This window comes from Lissotriton helveticus, chromosome 9 (genome assembly GCF_964261635.1).
Source record: "Lissotriton helveticus chromosome 9, aLisHel1.1, whole genome shotgun sequence".
In the NCBI taxonomy this organism is placed as follows: Eukaryota; Metazoa; Chordata; class Amphibia; order Caudata; family Salamandridae; genus Lissotriton; species Lissotriton helveticus.
In genome coordinates this window covers 151,305,733-151,322,862 of record NC_136070.1, presented here as the reverse complement: position 1 = coordinate 151,322,862, position 17,130 = coordinate 151,305,733, and the positions used below count along the sequence as shown (strand labels likewise).

General features: G+C 49.8%; 1 protein-coding gene across 2 annotated transcripts in view; it reads right to left on the bottom strand.

Annotated features, from left to right (window-relative positions):
- The window catches only part of FANCM (FA complementation group M), an 837,191-nt gene that overhangs the window by 671,905 nt on the left and 148,156 nt on the right, over positions 1-17,130 (bottom strand). For both annotated transcript variants that reach the window (XM_078659682.1, XM_078659683.1), the window contains exon 3: positions 14,283-14,360. In XM_078659682.1, coding sequence (XP_078515808.1) covers positions 14,283-14,360 — 78 coding nt within the window. The remainder of the gene's footprint in view (positions 1-14,282; positions 14,361-17,130) is intronic.

Below are 17,130 nucleotides of genomic sequence, written 5' to 3'. Positions count from 1 at the left end.
GCCACATGCTCGACCCCGTCTTCTCCTTAAGACCGCACGTCTCCGTCAGCCACACCACCGAACTCCTCTGGACCGACCACCGCTGCATCCACTTCACCTTCCAGAAACCCACCACACACCACCGCACCCAACAGATCCCCCCGCCGCCGCTGGAGCAAAATCACCAAAGACCAACTACACGCAAACCTCGCTCTCAGCCCACCCACCAAACCCTCCAACACCGACGATGCTGCCCACAGCCTCAGACGCTGGATCGAGGACTGCGCCAACACCCTCCCCCCGCTGAAGAAACCCCTCCACAGAGACACCAGCAAGAGGGCCAGCTGGTTCACCCCAGAACTCCTAGATTCCAAGCAAGCCTGCCGGAAACTAGAGAAGAAATGGCACAGTGAACAAACTCCGGACAGCCACGCAGCACACAAGGACGCCGTCCGCAACCAACACCACCTCATCAGGGCTGCCAAGAAGACCTCCTTCGAAGACCGCCTCGACAACAACGCACACGACTGCAAGGAGCTCTTCAACATCGTGAAGGAACTCTCCAACCCCAGGTCCTACACCAACGGCATTCCGCCGTCGCAAGCCCTGTGCGACTCCCTCGCCACATTCTTCCACCGCAAGATAGCAGACATCCACAACAGCTTTGACACCCAGACAGCCACAACAGACAGCAACACAACAGACCCTCCGCACACCATCGACCACGTCCCCTTGCTACCCTGGACCAGCGTGAGCGTCGATGACACTATCAAGACCATGAGCACAATCCACTCCGGCTCTCCGTCTGACCCATTCCCGCACCACGTCTTCAACAAAGCAAGCAGCTCCATCGCACCCCACCTACGAAACGTCATCAATCTCTCCCTTGAGATCGCGCGGAGGATGCAGAAGGGAGGGCAAGAAGGAACAACATCCGCTTGGTGGGCATTCCAGAGAAATGGGAAGGGATGGACCCCACGCAGAGAGTGGAGGACTGGCTCCGTGAACTACTACCGGAGGGAGTGCTGTTGCCCCATTTTGTGGTGGAACGTGCCCACCGAATACCCACGAAACCCCTAGCCACTGGCTCGAACCCCAGACCAATAATCCTCCGAGTCCTCAACTACCGTGACCGCGACACGATCTTGCGGGAAGCCAGGAAATTAGGTGAGATCAGGATTGACAACACCACCGTGATGTTCTTTCCGGACTACACTGTACAGGTCCAAAGGCAAAGACACTCCTTCCTGGAAGTAAAAAGGCGATTGCGGCAGGCTGGACTTAAGTACTCGCTTCTCTTCTCGGCCAAACTACGGGTGGTAGCGAAAGACAAAACGCACTTTTTCACGGACTCTAATGAGGTTGAGGCCTGGCTGGATGAGAACATGCCGGATGTGCCCAGACGAGCGCAGGGAACTGCTACTGCGGAACGCACGCGTGGGGCTCGGAGACGCCGCAGACGGAGAGCTCCTACACCTCCCAGGACAAGGGAACCACCAGCTCACTCCCCGACTGCGAGCGAGATGCTGCAGGTACAACGAGACGCCCTCCGCAGGGTGGTGGAAATCAGCAGCTCCCCGACCCCGTCCCCTGCCCCGGACACAACTCCGACGCCTCTCCCAAGCGATGATGAGGCGATATATGGCCTACAAGACTCCCAACACACCGAAGACCTTCCGGACGTCACACCGCAAACAGCAGACTTGTTTGGTTAAGGGACCCATGCCGAATCTAACTTCCCCGCGCTGGGAACGACGGACCTGTGCGAAAGCTATGCAGGCCTCCACAGAGGGGGGAGAATCAAGCAACTCTACTATGCTGAATCCTGTTCACCTGGAGACGCTGAACTCCGACCAGGTATTGTGCTTGTTCTGTACACACAGGGCCCAGTCGCTCACTGTTGAGTACTGATCACCTGATAGACAGCTACACACGAACTGACCAGAGACAGCCGAACTGTTTGAGGAGAGACCTCGTCCCCCCCCCCTGAGAGCCCTGCTCCTTCAGCTCGATACCTGACGAGCCGCTGTAGCTATGCGGAAAGATGAGACCTGGGCAACTGCCAGACGGTAATGGCCTCCTGACCCTGCCCGGGAGGGATGCTGCATCCACTATGGTTAATACTGTTTATTGTACTGTTACAGCTTAAGCCACAGAGCACCCCTTAGAACTGTATAGTTTACGAGCTCATACGAGCATTTGGACGGCAACATGTTTAGTAGCCGACCTTTTGGCATTCTAGGTTATGTAGCCATGTTGAGGCCACAAGTTATCATCCCTTCCCCTACCCGTTTCCTTCCTCGGAGATCACCACACACAACACTGACACTTTGGGGCGCATTTGTATTGGGAGGGTGGCTCTGAACCGAGCGAGGAGCACTTCTTGGGGGTGTGGGGGTGGGAGGGGCGGGGGGAGACACAGTCAGCAACACGATGGCTGAGATAAGACTTTGCACTTGGAACATCAGGGGAATGCACACACCGGCTCGGCGCTACCAGATCTACTCATACCTGAAGCGACATAAGATAGGCATAGCACTGCTACAGGAGACACACTTGAACGAGGCAGAAGTCCGGGCACTGCGCCGCAAATGGCGCGGACAGCTTTACGCCACGTCCTATTCCTCCTACGCCCGAGGCACACTGATATGGGTCCGCCCTGGGATCCCCTGGACAGCTACAGACACCACGATAGATCGGGAGGGTAGATTCGTTGCGATACAGGGCAGACTTGATGGGCACCAGATGGCACTGGTGTCACTGTACGCTCCAAACACTGATCAAGGTGGCTTCCTAGCGCGCCTCTCTGCGATACTGGCACCCTGGCATGGGATCCCCTGGCTCCTGGGTGGGGATTACAATTGCACACTAGACACTGCGCTAGATCGCTCCTCCCCGCCCCCGGTTGGCGCTCCGACACGCGGGGCCACGAAGGCACTGCTGGAATGGGCCGAGCAGTGGGACCTCCATGATGTTTGGAGGTCGCACAATCCTGGGACGCGAATCTACTCCTACTATTCGGGCGCCCACGACTTACACGTCCGCCTGGACCGATTCATGTCCACTACTGACCTCTTACCCCTTGTGACTGACACGCTATACATGGGCCGCACGCACTCTGACCACAATCCACACTTTCTGACCATGGCCTGGGACCGACCACACCCTCCTGTCCCCACCTGGAGACTACAACCGGCACTGCTGCTAGATGCGGAATTTCGCGACTCCCTTCTCACATGCACTGCACAATATTTCGAGGACAACACGGGCACGGCGTCCTCCCCACAAGTAGAGTGGGACGCCTTCAAGGTAGTGATCCGGGGCCACTGCCTGAGGACGCAGGGCCACATAAGACACCAGCTAGAGAGCGAGCTCACCAGATTAGAAACTACTCTGCTTGAGAGGGAGGGGGAGGCCGCTGAGGGTAGCACTGACTTGCTCCAGGAGGCTCACACAGCCCATGCGGGCCTCATGGAGCGACTCCGGGACATTAACTACGCAGCGCATTCGGCAAGGACACATCACATGAGTGACAGACCTGGCAAGCTACTGGCCTGGCTGATATCGCAAGAGACGCGCTCAACCCCAGTGGCAGCGATACAGGTGGAGGGGAGAGGCCTACTATACTCGCAGCGCCAGATCCACGACGCATTCACCACACATTACACCGCGCTATACCGCTCACGGCTACCTCACCCGTGCCCCGACATTGCTGGCTACCTTGCCCCCCTGCCAATGCCGCAACTGACTGCTGCGCAGCAGGACGAGCTGGGAGCCCAGCTCGACTCTGACGAGGTTCGCGACGCAATATTTAACTTGTCTAATAGCAAATCCCCGGGCCCGGACGGGCTCCCAGCCGAATTTTACAAAGCAGGCTCGACCATACTCATCCCGGAACTCCTGAAGATGTACGCTGCGGCCTTAGAGGACGCTGCCTTGCCCCCGACGTTGAATGAGGCGACCCTGATCTCCATTCCTAAACCGGACAAAGACTGCACGCAAGTGGGCTCCTATCGCCCACTGGCGCTGCTCAATACCGACTACAAAATACTGGCCTCCACTCTGGCTCGGAGACTGGCCCCCTATGTGCCCCGGCTGGTACACCAAGATCAAAATGGCTTTGTCCCAACGCGCCACACCTCCCACAATATCCGCCGCCTCTTCCGAGTGCAGGAGTATGCCACCCTGCGGTGGCCTAGAGCGGGGTGCTTGATATTGGACCTGGAAAAGGCTTTTGACTCGGTGGAGTGGCCGTACCTGGGAGCGGTATTGGAAAAATTCCAATTAGGAGGTGGTTACGAAGCTATGGTGGAGTTGCTTTATGGCAGACCGACAGTTCGGGTGTGCACGGGTGCGCTGCTCTCGGACACACTCCGAGTCTGCAGGGGCACTAGACAGGGCTGCCCCCTGTCGCCCCTACTGTTCTCCCTAGCCATGGAGCCCCTGGCCACGATACTTAGGGCACGGGGAGCCGACTGGGGCATCCCACTGGCGGACGGTCTCCACGCAGTGTCGCTATATGCGGATGACTTACTGTTGTACGTCAGAGATATCACCAACATCCCGGACTCGCTGGCCGACGTCTTCCGCACTTTCGAGGGGATGTCGGGACTGCGAGTCAACTGGTCCAAATCGGGGGCTTACTCCTTCCACCCGGATACGCCTGAATGCGACGTGCGACTGGGCGGCGGCAGGCTGCAGTGGTATCCCACCACGTTCCGATATCTGGGGATACGAATCTATCGGACTCCAGTGGACGTCCTGGAAGGGAACCTCCTAAGAGCGATTGCCTCGATCCGGGCGCAGATCGCGTTCTGGAACACCCTACCTCTTAATGTCCCAAGTCGGATAGCACTTATCAAAATGATAGTACTGCCTAGACTCCTGTACTATTTCGCTAATGTACCGACATACGTGCCGAACAAAGTTTTCCGAGACCTGGAGACCCTACTGAGAAGCCTTATCTGGAATAAGGGCCGACCAAGGGTGGCGTTGACTAAACTCTACATGCCAACGGAGCTGGGAGGCCTGGCGGTTCCCAACATGGAACTGTACTACCTCTCGGCGCAAATGCAGTGGGTGTCGGAGTGGCTAGGCGGCAGACACCTTGAGGATACTGCCTCGGACGCAGACGCAAATAAATACCCTGTTCCACCCGCTAGCCCGAACCCCCTGCCCCCCCCAGATACACTTAGAGGTGGCACGCAAATGTTTCCTACGCTGTTTGAAGCTTACCCGGGCCGTGACGCCATACGCTCCGACCATGCCCATTCTAGGCACTCCGAGCCCTACAGGAGCGCTGACTGTGACTTGTCTGACCAGTTGGTCACAGGCCGGGGTGGATACCCTGGGTGACCTGTATGCTGAGGGAGCACTGCTCACCTTTGAGGACCTAACTGCTGCCACGGAGCTCCCAGCTGGCCAGTTCCTGCTACATGCGTCCCTTTTGTACACACTCACTGCCCACTGGGGAGATGTGACGGAGGAACCACCGATGCATTGCTTTATGCAGTACCTCCATGTTATGGGAACTGGCTCTCACATCATTCACTGGCTGGCGCAGGCTCTACAGGCACACTCGAAGCCATCTGCGCCGCGGTTGCGCGATGGGTGGGCAACGGACAGAGGGCGGGCCTGGACCGACAAGGAATGGGCAATGCTATTAGCCGGACCGACATATATCCCACGCAGCCCCCGCTTTAAGATCATACAATTCTACATCCTACACCGCGCATACCTAACGCCTGACAAGATAAATAGGTACTTCGAGACCACGGACGCCGCCTGCCCGCGCTGCTCTCTGACTGGGGCTGACCTCTTGCATATGTTGTGGCATTGCCCTGAGGTGGGTGCATACTGGGGTGAGGTCGTGATGCTCCTCACACGCAGCGCTGATGAGCAACTACCGCACACGTGGGAGGCATGCATCTTGGGACTGTATAAACGCACGAAGCTCAACAAAGTGCGGACCCGCTTCTGGGACATGGGGCTTATAACAGCTAAACGCCTGATCACCAAAGATTGGAAGGCGGCGTCCTCCCCCCATGTTCGACATTGGCGCGCTTCCTTCACTAACTGGGCACGAGCAGAGGGCACGGTTCTTCTCCGGGAAGAAACAGCGGGACTCCGCAAATTCCCCATCGCCCAGCTCTGGAACGACCTCCTAAAGGCGTTCCACCACGCCTGCCAGGAACGGGGTGTTACATGAGCCAAACGACAACATAGCCATGGTGATGCTGGCTGATACTGGGGGAGGATGCAGGCCTGCCCCCCCCCCCTGTCCCCCCTCGCACACTCGACGCGCGGCCCTGGGAGGAGATGCTACCGCCTCCTCACCACGCATTGGACGCCTTTGAGACACTGACAGCGCGCTGCTGCCCTGGCCCTGGCGCACCTGCGACAACGACAGACATCATTGCTGAGGGAGGCACTGACCCCCCCCCCACCCCCCGCCCGCCTGTTCACCGGCAGGAGACGGATCATCACATAGCTGGCCTGCGCCGCCGCCCCGCACATTGCCGGCTTACGCCCTGACCCTGCACTACAGACGTCGCACACATGCCCTCGAAGGAGATAAGAGCCTTGCACCCCTCCCCCCGCCATGCTTCCCCCCCCCCCCTTCTCGACTGTCCCCATATTTTCCATGTGGCCTCGCTGGGCCCCTCCCTGCAATAGACGCCTTGCATTGACACCGGCAGTGATCTCCCCCCGTCCCCCCCCCTCCCCTGCCTTTTACTCTTTTCCCAACCCCCGGTTCTCCCTGCCGATATACGGGTGTAGGGAACAGTTTGTTTACTGGTCCAGTTCCCGGACTAGACTCCATTTCCAAGTTTTCTTTTCTTTTTTAATGAAGATACAGGAGATACTATGTTACTACCAAGAGACAATCCCTTGGGGCCACATGCCACCTGTGAGGTGCAGGGACGTGACACCATTCACATACCACAGGAGATACATACAGACACCTGCTCACAAACGCATGGTACGTGGATAAGACACACTGCTTATTGGTTGCTGTCATGTCCCTAGCGCCCTCTCAGTGATATGCCTGGGAGCGCACGTAGGCACTCTACTACTGAGTACTCTGACCCCAACCCAACTTGGCTGCAAACTAACCCAGCTGACTCCAACTGCGCACTCCTATGCCTCAGTGAGCTATACTAAAGCACACATCGCCAATACAAGAGCAGCAATACTGACTCGGCATCGTAAACGCGCACATAATTGACCCCCCTCCCCCTTTCTGAATACCCACAGCTGATTAGTACACGACCTATGGGACTTTGGGTAGACACATACGGGAGGCAAATGCTGGGTGATCATTGCGATATGAATATTGAGGAAAAAATGTAAAAACATGAGATCTACCATTAAAGTCGCTAGTCAACAAATGATCATACCAATTAACACATGAAACTCGCCGCCGGACCCCCGGGTTGTCGGCTAAATGGCTGTGTCATCCTGCTCAGTATCTGACTAACTAATGTCTGCTCATGCAGTCTTTATCGAGATGTGGATTGTGAATTGTATGATAACTGCATATTGCATAATAAAGATCTTCTTAAAAATAAAAAAAAAATAAAAAAAATCAATCTCTCCCTTGAGACCGCGACCTTCCCAGAGAGCTGGAAACACGGAGAGATCAACGCCCTACTCAAAAACCCCAAGGCAGACCAAGAGACCTCAAGAACTTCCGACCCATCTCTCTGCTCCCCTTCCCGGCCAAGGTCATCGAGAAAATCGTTAACAGACAGCTAAGAGAACAGAATCCTGGACCCTTCCCAGTCAGGGTTCCGCAGCAACCAAAGCACCGAGTCCGCCCTCATCGCCGCCACCGACGACATCAGGACCCTGCTAGACAACGAGGAGACTGCAGCACTCATCCTCCTAGACCTCTCCGCCGCCTTCGACACCGTCTGCCACCGCACACTACGCGCACGCCACCATGCCGCAGTGATCCGAGACAAGGCACTGGAATGGACCACCTCTTTCCTCTCCGGCAGAACCCATAGCGTCCGCCTCCCCCGTTCCGAAGCCTCCGAGATCATCTGTGGCGTACCCCAAGGATCCTCCCTCAGCCCGACACTGTTCAACATTTACATGGCCCCGCTCGCACACGTCGCCCGAAAGCACGACCTCAACATAATCTCCTACGCCGACGACACTCAACTGATCCTCTCCCTCACCAAGGACTCCATCACCGCCAAAGCCAACCTCCATGAAGGAATGAAGGCCGTTGCCGACTGGATGAAGATCAGCTGTCTGAAGCTGAACTCGGACAAGACGGAGGTCCTCATCCTCTGCTCCAACCCGTCAGCCTGGGACGACTCCTGGTGGCCAACGGCACTGGGGGCAGCCCCGACCCCCACCGACCACGCACGCAACCTGGGAATCATCCTCGACTCAACGCACTCAATGACCAAGCAAGTCAACGCCGTCTCCTCCTCCTGCTTCAACACCCTTCGCATGTTCCGCAAGATCTACAGATGGATCCAGACAGATACAAGAAGAACAGTCACCCAGGCCCTCGTCGGCAGCAGACTCGACTACGGAAACCTCCTCTACGCGAGAGCTCCGACCAAGCTCATCAATCGACTACAACGCATCCGAAACGCCTCGGCACCACTGATGCTCGATGTACCACGACACGGCCACATCACCCCCCACCTGAGAAACCTAAACTGGCTCCCCATCAACAAGAGGATATCCTTCAAGCTCATCATAGATGCACACTAGGCACTCCACAAGACCGGCCCAGCTACCTCAACAGACGCCTCTCCTTCTACACCCCCAACCGGCAGCTACGCTCGGCCGACCTCTCTTTCGCCACCGTCCCGCGCATCCGAAGAACAACCACTGGCGGGAGATCCTTTACCCACCTCGACGCCAAGACTTGGAACACTCTCCCACTGAGCCTACGACAGTTCCAGGACCTGCTGACCTTCAGGAGGATACTAAAGACCTGGCTGTTCAATCAGTAGTGGCCCCCACCTCCCCTCCTAGCGCCTTGAGACCCTCGCGGGTATGTAGTGCGCTTAACAAATGACTGATTGATTGAGTACTCAGGACAGTACGGGGCAAGTTGAAAGCATGGAGTACCAGTGACACACGTATTCTGAACACAACCCCCTTCTCGTGTGCCCGAACTAGGTCATGCATGTGTCCCCAATTTCTACATGGTGGTTCAGGATGGAGTTACTAGATGAACCCACAGTTAGGGATCCACTGGCAAACGTACTACATGACTACTTATGAAACAATGACCAAACAGCGTCTAATAGCAACATAAGTGGGACGCGTTTAAAGTGATGGTGTGTGGTCACTGCATAGGACATGCAATTGTGATCCAGCCGTCACTGACAGTGGAACTAGTGTTGGCAGAGAAAGAGCTCCCACACCTTGTGGTAGATGTGCAGGCAACCCCACAAGCACAGGATCAGATGCAGAATCATTGCAATGCCCATGCTGAAATTCTGGATTAGCTGCGACTCCTATCCAGAAAGGAATATTTTGACTTGATGCACGTAGAGGAGGGCAGAGTGGAGGGACTCTTATCCTGGTTGATGAGCAGTGGAGAGGGAGCATCCCATCACACAAATAGGACTCCCACTGGAGAAATGGCCTACATGCAGCGGGACCTGCATACAGTGTTCACAAATTATTATGAAACTCTTAATGGGACACATGTTCCCAGCTGGAGACAATAGACTCCATCTTCCGCATCTTGCGAGAGAGAAAGCAGAGGCCCATAGTGGTATGATCACAGAATCTTAAATAAGGGGCGCTCTTCATGACCTGGCACGCAGTAAGAACCCAGGGCACGAACGGCCTGCCTGTTGGATTCTATCAAACCTCTATACTGGTGTTGCGGCTGGCAAACGTGCACAATGAGACTGTTCCCTGTGGGAGGCTTCCTTCTACTAACAGGAAGGACATGATAGTGTCCATACCTAATCTGGCTGGTGAGGAGCTGGAGAATGGGTCTCATCGCCCCCTGTCCATGATCAATGTGGCTAATAAAATTCTCAACTGGGTGCTGGTTACCCGCCTGCGCCCCCACCTGCAAGCCCTGGTACATGCAGACCAGAATGGCCTCATCCAGCAACGCTGCCCCTATGCTAACCTCTGCTGTTTGCATTGGGTGATGGGAGAAAACCCACTGACGCCATTCCAGAGCCACATGTACTATCCATTGCCATTAGAAAGGCGTTCAACACCCTGACCTGGAACTACTTGGGAGAGGTCATGGACAGGATGGCGTTGGGGGAGGGGTGGCACAGGTGGGTGTTGCTTCTTTATACGAATGCTAATGCACAGGTCAGCATGGGCCACTGCATCTCTTACATGTTGAAATCCACTGGGGCAAACAACATGGCTGTCTGCTTTCCCCGATGATCTTCACACTAGCGGTCGAACTGTTTGCTAGTATGTTGAGAGCCGAAGGGCAGGGGGAGAAGTACACCCCTAAAGAATGGAAAGCAGGTCATATCACTGTACGCTGATTATAGGATACTGTATCTGTTGGAAGCGTGCACGGGAATACCATGGGCGATGGAGGTTCTTGTGGACTAGGGGGAGGTGACTGGACTCCCAACAAACTAGTCCAAGACCTGTGCTTTTCCTCTGGCAGTGGAAGTTTCGGACCACCTGAGGTAGTGGTGGACAACGGGATTCCATGGGAAGCGCAGGTGTTTCACTACCTGGGAGTCAGGATTTACCACACTGATGCAGATCTACGGAAGGGCAACCTATGGGTCGCATAACGGGCCTTGAGGAGCAGCATGGCATACTTGTGCACTATACAGCTCCCAATTATGGTCAGGGTTGTGCTGACAAAGATCATACGACCCAGACTACTTTGCTAATCTCCCAGTTTGGGTCATGAGGTATTGGTTTCACTCCCTCAACGTAATTGTTGCAGGAACCGACATGGGATGGGAACGGCAACAGAGTGTCCTTGCGGACTCTTCAGAGGACACCAGTGCAGAGGGGACTTGGGGTACCGGACTTAAAACTCTTTCTTACAGTACAATTGCAAAAGATGGCTCGTTGGCTGGCTGGTTTGGATAGAGAGGACCTGGGTGAGTTCAAAGACAATCTCAGGGAAGGAGCCTTTACTGCACTGCTCTTGGGAACGTCAGAAGCTACTGGCGGTGGCGCTGCGCTAGTGGAGAGGGCTGAATAAGCGCCTGGGGGCGACAGTTGTATGCCCTGGCAATATCACTGGTCGGGCTGCCACCGGTTGGAGGTGGAGGCTACCTCGGCGCACAGAATAAAGACTTGGTCAGAGGCAGACTTGATGACATTAGGGGATGTCCATGAAGAGGGAACTCTCCGGTCCTTCCACAATCTCGTAGAGGAAGGTCAACTACACAATCTCTGGCATATGGAGAGCTCACCCAGACACTGCACCTACTCTACTGCATCCTGCATGGGGAACCTTTTGCCCACATCTTACTTTAAATGGCCTTGACATTTGGCAGTGACCAATACCTTATGCCGTGGCTATGACAGGGAAAGGCTTCTCTGAAGACCGGCCAGGCGGGAGACGATTGTGGGGAGGCAATTTGTAGGTAAAGAGCGGGAAAAGACCTTGGAATACACCAAGAATGTGTTGAGAGACATATGTTTTTTAAGTTTACACAATCAAACTATCTCCACACTTCCTACCTTATGCCACACCAGGTGAACATTATGTAGCAACTTAACAATAGAGGATGCCCCAGGAGTGTCCACCCTGATCCGGACTTTGGACACATGGTGTGGAGTTGCCCAGCGATTGGGCTCTATTGGGATTTGATGACAGACAATCAGAAACGCACTTTGAACCGGCAAAGCCTGAAGACGACAAAGATCTCTTATGGCTGTAAAAAGTGGCCAATAAGTTTCTAGACCTGCCGGTAAGGGCCTAGCCAAGCAGTGGAAATCTGAAGAGGGTCTACCACATAGCAGATGGAAGGTGAAGGTACTGACAGGGTCGGAGGAGGTAGCGCTGCGCTTAGAGGACTACAGAGGTTGCAGCAGGAACCCACAGGCAGATTTGTGGCAGGAGGTAGTAGCTAGCTTCACAAGTGGGGACGGAGAGGAGCCATGAGCACCCTGGAAAATGAGGATGATGTTGGCAGGTTGGAAGTGAGGGGTTGGGACCCAAGTGGCTGCAACCCCATGGAACGGCCAAATGCCCATACCCCGCACCGCCATGGAGTATTAATGCATCATTCCTGTTACCCCTCTCGACGCATTACCACAACAACTGGGAATTGCAATAAGCTTGGGACTGTTACTTATTTCTATTACAGTTATGTTATTGATGTACGCAGGGGAGTTTTGAGAATGGAAAATTGAGCAGATTTTGAAACCTGAAGAGGATAACAATGGCATGCCGATGCTATATAAGGTTACTACTGTACAATGAAAGCTTTTTATTTTTTTTTAATTTGTTCTGGATGGTTGTCCTTGCCTGAGAACATTTTGGGTTCACAAAACACCCTAGAATACCAGTGATTAACCTATTGTTGTGTTTGTTCTGATATATAACAATCATGACAATATGTATGCTTTGTATTTGGTAGGCAACTACAACATTTTATTTTTTATTTTGCTAACATGAAACTTGAAGGATCTGACTTGTCATAAATTTAAGAACTCATAAGTTATAAACCTGATATATTAAACTCCAAAACATGTAATATTAACTGTAAATTAATTATACCGTGGTTGTAAAGAGATAATTGGTGAAATTAATGTATCTAGAAGCATTTCAAGAGTTTTTACTAGTTTGAGTCAAAGGAAGGTCATTGATGTTGCTAAGAAGACGAAAAAAGGATCCAATTGGAAAATAATATGTAGGGAATAGTAGAGGACGCTGAATTAGAAGCAAGACACTTACAACGATTCTCGAACTCCTGGGATCAGTCTCCCATTCTCAACTTCTGGGTACACATCACCTAGTGGCAGGGTCAAAAACTATTTTTCAAACTTGCGTAATTTAGGTTTTCGACTGATACCACAGATGTGCCTCTGTCTGCATATCCTCAATTCCCTTTACCGTGCTCACATCATTCAACTCAATCTTTAAAAATGCTGTATTTCTAACCCATGGGAACACTATCAACAACCGATGTAATAAGTGTATGGCATGAAAATCTCAACTAATGTATTAACTCCTGACTCTGGACCACTTGCTGAATATGAGAGTTTTTACAAATTTCAGTTAAGGAAAAAACCTCAGTTGTCAGGTTTAGAAACCGTGGAAAAAAAATTCATAGTCTCTTCTACGTTGGGGAAACGTTTAAACTTTTTTTCGGAATTCACAAATAATGTTAGAAGTACTCCAGAGAAACCATGATGGGCATAGTTGTTGTAGACCTAATTACTTGCATAAGTTTTTCTAAAGCATGATTCTGAGAACATTTTCAATTTTAATAGTGAAAACGTAGAGCAAATTTGCACTTTTTCAGAATGGGGTAAATACTTTTTCCCGGTTAAAAAAAAAACCTTACACAACCCCACGTCCAAAGTACGGGGGTGCTTACTTCTATTTCCAACCATGAAAACACACTTGTTTCTGCCATTAACCGAAGTACACTGTATTCGTTGCTGGTGAAAATTTAAAAATTTAAGTCTGGGAATGTTCACACATTTTTCAGATCGACGCACCGAGATTGTCCACAAATCACTTCCTAAGCTTAGCATTGTTAATGTGCAAATTCCATATTAGAGACGATATTTAGGTATGGGCAAATCTCATTTGACAGGATAAAAGTCCAAAGTTACGGAGTGTTAATCGGTAATTGAATTTAACATGGGCTAATGTTTTTTCATCCCCAAATCTTTTAAGAATTGTGCCTTCATGTTTCATTTATGAAATAGAATTCCAGCACATTTGATTGCCTCGAAAGGTGCATTTGACCTTTAAAACTACAAATAAACATTTTTGTATTACGGAAAGCAAGCTTATTTTGGGACAATATGGCAAGCAAAGCGTTTTTGTTTTTAGTTGTTTTTTTTAGAAAAGTCCTATTTGTGCGTGCTTTTATATATTTATATTGTGTTTGTATATTTAGCCTTTAGTTAATAAGGATTCGTTGGATGGGCACACTGTAGTCAGTAATATAGAATATACTGTTAAGTTGTAGGAAGAGTAGGTAATAATGACATAGTAAAAAATGTAATGGATTACGAGACCGCACTTAAAAAAATAGCGGTAAAAAAACATTGTTTGTACATAAATGATTTAGTGAGTCTGTACACAAATAAAAAATAATGTGATTCACTTATGTGTGCGACACTAGGATGCTTACCTTTGCATCACTTCCTGGAGTAGCGCTGAGAGCCAATATCCGAAATTGGTTTGTGTAATTGCTCAACTCCCTCACAACCTATATGAAATAAAATACAAGGATTGACAGAGCCATAGGTTTCTCTTTGGTCATAATATAGGCACAGAAAACACGATAGGCACACAAATAAACAAACAAATACATGAATTGAATATAGGACTGATGATGCACATCATTTTGCCAGTTACTCAATACAATATCAACATCCCCTTCTAAAGTATGGCCATCAGATCATACATTTCCTTTTTCTGGTCCTATAAACTCGATTGAATGCCCTTACGTGTCTATGTTCCTTGCAATGATTACTTGAGCAAGCTCTGTTATTATTTATCAGATGTGTATTGATCTTTATTTGATGGACTAAGTGACATATTCAATGTGAATGAATTATGAGTGTCGAAATCGACTTGTAAATTTGTAAAATAGGTTTACAATGTGGAATTACAATGTTAGAAGAAATTCTGCATACAAACTGGCAAGCAGGCTGTCCATTCCAGGGAATGTATGTTTTTTTTGTGTCCATCACTTTTGTTTGATGACTGTTTGAGGAAGGCTCTGGGCACCCTGAAATGCGTCACTACTACTAATTGCCTCACTACTATTAAATCCACCATGTATGATATATATATATATATATATGTGTATATATATATATATATATATATATATATATATATTTACATTCACTGAAAAAAAAATCAAAGGTTAAAGTAACGTTATACTCAGGTGAATGAATTGGTCAGTGACAACATTAATGTTTTGAAAAAAAACAAAAAAACTAACAGACATTCACCACTTCTAGTTAGCAGTGATAACTATAACTCTATAACTAGCGCCCGCCAAGCACTGCTTATGACCTCACAAGACATCACTCATGACATTTTACATGACTGCACTGATGGCATCTAAAATGACATCACTCATGACATCACTTATTACATCATCCAAGCATCTTTTGTACACAATGCTCTATAAACAGGTATACCATTAGAGCTACAAAAGTAGGTGCAAAATAGCTCAGAATGATATGATGTGTCATTACTGCTATAATACATACAACCCCCATGGGTAAAGCAAGCTTGAGTTATGTGCAATATTATACACTTCATGGGTAGCCGAGTTCATGGTGACTATGAACAACAAATGAAAGGGTAACCTATCCTGCCCACGGTGTTCAATCTGTATACAAATGTTCAAGAAAAACAAAATTCCTCCAAGTACTGAAGCCCTGTTACATAACTAATTCCCTACTACAGAGACTCTTTACCTGTATAAAACCCCTGACAGTCACTGAATCTACATTGAGAAAATAAGTGAATATAAGTAGAAAAGGAGCTACTGTTTACACTACGGAGAGAGTTTGCACTGTACCAGTTTATTTGCATATAGTGGACCTTTCATGAGAAATACACCACAGAATATTAAAGAGTATTTACTAAGAACAGTATACACTTTATGCAAAATTTTGTCCAAAGAGCGACCACTCACAAAGTAACCAAGGGCTGAAAGTGCTAAAATTCACATTACCTGCAGCCTTCATAATGTGGTGAAAATTTACAGCTAGCCCATCTTCTGAAGCAAAACAAGCACATGCACATAGGTTAGTACCGGGTACACACAGTTTTCTATGTCAAGTAGAAATTGTCACGCTGAGACGATTCTGTATAACACAAGGTGCTTACAATACTTGGTAAGTCACCTGTAGAATCTTTGCCCTGCTGAAAGCTTTCTGCAGTACCAAAAAAACTTGAGTGGAATATAATGAATTCATACATCAAAGATCTGGCATTCGCAGGCACTTTCTCAGTTATTTATTTTCTATAGGATTAAAGTGAGGAAGATATTCTTATCTATGCCCACACCCAGCTATTCAATAGCGCAATATGACCAAACCCCCCCGCGCCTACTAGTTTTAAAACATTTACAGAGAAAGAAAAGAAAAAGAAGTGGTCAGTCATCACATACCCCCTTCTATTTTAAGTGTATGTGTGCTAGAAAAATGTGTAGAGAAAAGAGAAAGTATCTCACATGCGCACCACCAGAGGAGCTACTGGTAGATTCTCACCAGCTTGCCCACGTTTTTATCATCATCGATAACTTTCTCAAATGAAAACAAATGTAGTGTGTCCAGTAAAGGAAAGAAGTGTAAAAGAAAGAATCAAGACCCCATGAAAAAAATGAGACTTAAGAAGTCTCTATTAAAATTAAGCTAGACTCCCACACAGCCTTGTCACTTTTATTCCGAACTGTGAGTCTGCACAAGGTTAAAAACACAGCATGTTGTAGAAAATAAATAACTGAGAAAGTTCTTGCGAATGCCAGATCTTTGATGTATGAATAGATGTTGATTTGAGGGTGATCTGGCACCGTTTTGTCCTCCATAGCTCCTTATTGAAAGCATGGAATATAATGAACACAAGTCAACTGTCACCTGCACACAGAGCTCCTCTTCAATATAAAGATTTATAACGGGTTCAATACCTCTACACACCTATGATGCACTAGGAGTACATGCATATAAAACTCCTAATAATTGATATTGCTCTGAGGGATTGGGGGTGAGATATGTATATTCAAGCTTGAACTCTCCCCCAAAGTTAGTTGGAAAGGAGCTTTAGTATACTGTCCACCTGAGCCCAAAAAAAGCACTTCAGTCACCACCTACTGGAACATACTGCACCCCATGTTTTAGCAAAACAAAAATTCCTTTTGTTGGAAGGCTTCAAATACCATGAGGAAGACTAACTTAACACAAAGACAAGCCAGCTGCTTTCAGACTATCAACGTCAATGGAGCCACTCAAGTTGCA